Source organism: Sinocyclocheilus rhinocerous, unplaced genomic scaffold (genome assembly GCF_001515625.1).
Source record: "Sinocyclocheilus rhinocerous isolate Xijiao unplaced genomic scaffold, SAMN03320098_v1.1 scaffold1395, whole genome shotgun sequence".
Classification (NCBI taxonomy): domain Eukaryota; kingdom Metazoa; phylum Chordata; class Actinopteri; order Cypriniformes; family Cyprinidae; genus Sinocyclocheilus; species Sinocyclocheilus rhinocerous.
Window position 1 is genome coordinate 139,822 of NW_015628679.1, and position 2,320 is coordinate 142,141.

General features: G+C 42.1%; 1 protein-coding gene across 1 annotated transcript in view; it reads right to left on the reverse strand.

Annotated features, from left to right (window-relative positions):
- Positions 1 to 2,320, reverse strand: part of LOC107737933 (ATPase family AAA domain containing 3A) — a 12,819-nt gene that overhangs the window by 7,689 nt on the left and 2,810 nt on the right. The window contains exons 5-8 of the mRNA XM_016549576.1: positions 1,518 to 1,587; positions 1,270 to 1,435; positions 502 to 571; positions 136 to 291 (exon numbers count right to left, since the gene is read on the reverse strand). Of these exons, the coding sequence (XP_016405062.1) occupies positions 136 to 291; positions 502 to 571; positions 1,270 to 1,435; positions 1,518 to 1,587 (462 nt within the window). The remainder of the gene's footprint in view (positions 1 to 135; positions 292 to 501; positions 572 to 1,269; positions 1,436 to 1,517; positions 1,588 to 2,320) is intronic.

The window sequence follows — 2,320 nt, forward strand, 5'->3', positions numbered from 1 at the left end:
GAGCACGACTCCCTCCAGCGCGTCCTGCGGCTTGCTCTTCAAGCGCTTCGCCATCTGAAACGATACATATGTGCATGAGTGCCACCGCACTTCCTGTCTGCGCAGGAAGTGATCATCAAACCTTGATCGTCGTACCTTGATGGGGTGTTTGAGGGCTTCCACCACAGTGAATCGTGAGGTTTCTCGCACTAGCGAAGGTTTTCCTAGCCGCGCCTCGATGTATCGTCCGGCCACAGCGGTTGCGTTACGCGCGGAATAAACACCCACCGCCAGCAGAGAAAGTCCCGCCACCTGCAGGACACTCAGAGCATCACACACACACATATATATACACACACACACACACATCACACTCTCACACACACACGTCACTCTCACACACACACACACACACACACACACGCTCACTCACTCACACTCTCACACACTCTCACACACACACTCTCTCTCTCACACACACACACACACACTCTCACACACACACCGCATGCTAATGCTTACCGTCGCCGTCACTTTATCCCAGTCCGATATAAACGCACGGAAACCTTCACCGAACACGGCGCCCGCCGTCCTGAAACACACAGCGAAACGGTCACATGACTACATGAAGACAGTCACATGACCACATCCAAACCTGACTATAAGTGCGTTTATGATTCACAAATGTGAACTTTTGATTTTGTGTTGTACTTAATCATAATATATTAATTTATATTATAATAATTTTATTGAAATGCAAGAACAACTGAAAATATATTTTAAATTTATTTTATTTTTTCTAATTTTTTTTTACTAAAAGTGTTTTCATGACTCCATACAAAATAAATTAAATAGCGTTGTATTTATGTATTTAAATTTATTTAAAAATGCAAACAAAATATTTATAAATAACCCAGAAATAAATATACTGCTCACAAAGTATTACCATATGCCTTTTGTAAAGAAATGGTAACACTTTGTGAACAGTATATTTATTTCTGGGATATTTATAAATACTTTGTTCGCAATTTTACCTAGAAATAAAATATACAAATAAATAAATACAACACTATTTAATTTCTTTTGCATGGATTCATGAAATTTTTTAAATGAAAGACAATTATAGATATATTTTTTAGCAATTTTACCTAAAAATAGCTAAATTATAAAAGTACATAAAAAAAATATTTAACTATTTCATTTTATTTGAAATAATATGATTGTTGTAAATGTATAAAAATAAATATCTATGAAACATATGAATATTTCTGCTGAAGTGAGTGATGTTACCGTATGGACTCGAGGACGGTCTGTCGGTGCTCGGCCGCCTTCAGTCGGATCTGCTCGCGGATGATGTCAGCATTTTCTCTCTCCACGCGTGCGCGAGCTTTAGACTCCGCCTCCACACGCAGCATCTCGTTCTTGTGCCGCAGCTCCATCTCATGCTCGACGGTCGCTGTGGAAATACACACACAATCACGTTCAGACGACGGAGAACACGAGTGCCAGCTCTTCAGAATGACCTCAGTTGGCCTCACCTCTCCTCATGGCTTCCTGCTTCTGCACAGACTCTTCCTGTTTGCGCAGGTTCTCCTCGTTCAACAGTTGCTGTGGAGGAAGGGAGGAGGCGTTAGACAGATGCGAGTCTGGGAGAGACTGAGAGGAGTCTGAGAGAGGTCTAAGAGGTGTCTGAGGGGAGTCTGAGAGGAGTTTGAAAGTCTGAGAATCTAAGAAAGTCTGAGAGGAGTCTGAGGAGAATCTTAGAGGAGTCTGATACTCTAAGAAAGTCTGAGGAGAGTCTGAGAGTCAGAGAGGAGTCTGAGAGGAGTTGGAGATTCTGTGAGGAGTCTGAGAATCTAAGAAAGTCTGAGAGGATTCTGAGGAGTTTGAAAGTCTGAGAGGAGTCTGAGAATCTAAGAGAGTCTGAGAGGAGTCTAAGAATCTAAGAAAGTCTGAGAGGAGTCTGAGGAGAGTCTGAGAGGAGTTGGAGAGTCTGAGAGGAGTCTGAGAATCTAAGATAGTCTGAGAGGAATTTAAAAGTCTGAGAGGAGTCTGAGTACAGTCTAAAAGGAGTTTGAAAGTCTGAGAATCTAAGAAAGTCTGAGAGGAGTCTGAGGAGAATCTGAGAGGAGTTTGATAATCTAAGAAAGTCTGAGAGGAGTCTGAGGAGAGTCTGAGAGGAGTTGGAGTTTCTGTGATGAGTCTGAGAATCTAAGAAAGTCTGAGAGGATTCTGAGAGGAGTTTGAAAGTCTGAGAGGAGTCTGAGAGGAGTTTAAAAGTCTGAGAGGAGTCTGAGGAGAGTCTGAGAGGAGTCTGAGAATCTAAGAAAGTCTGAGAGGA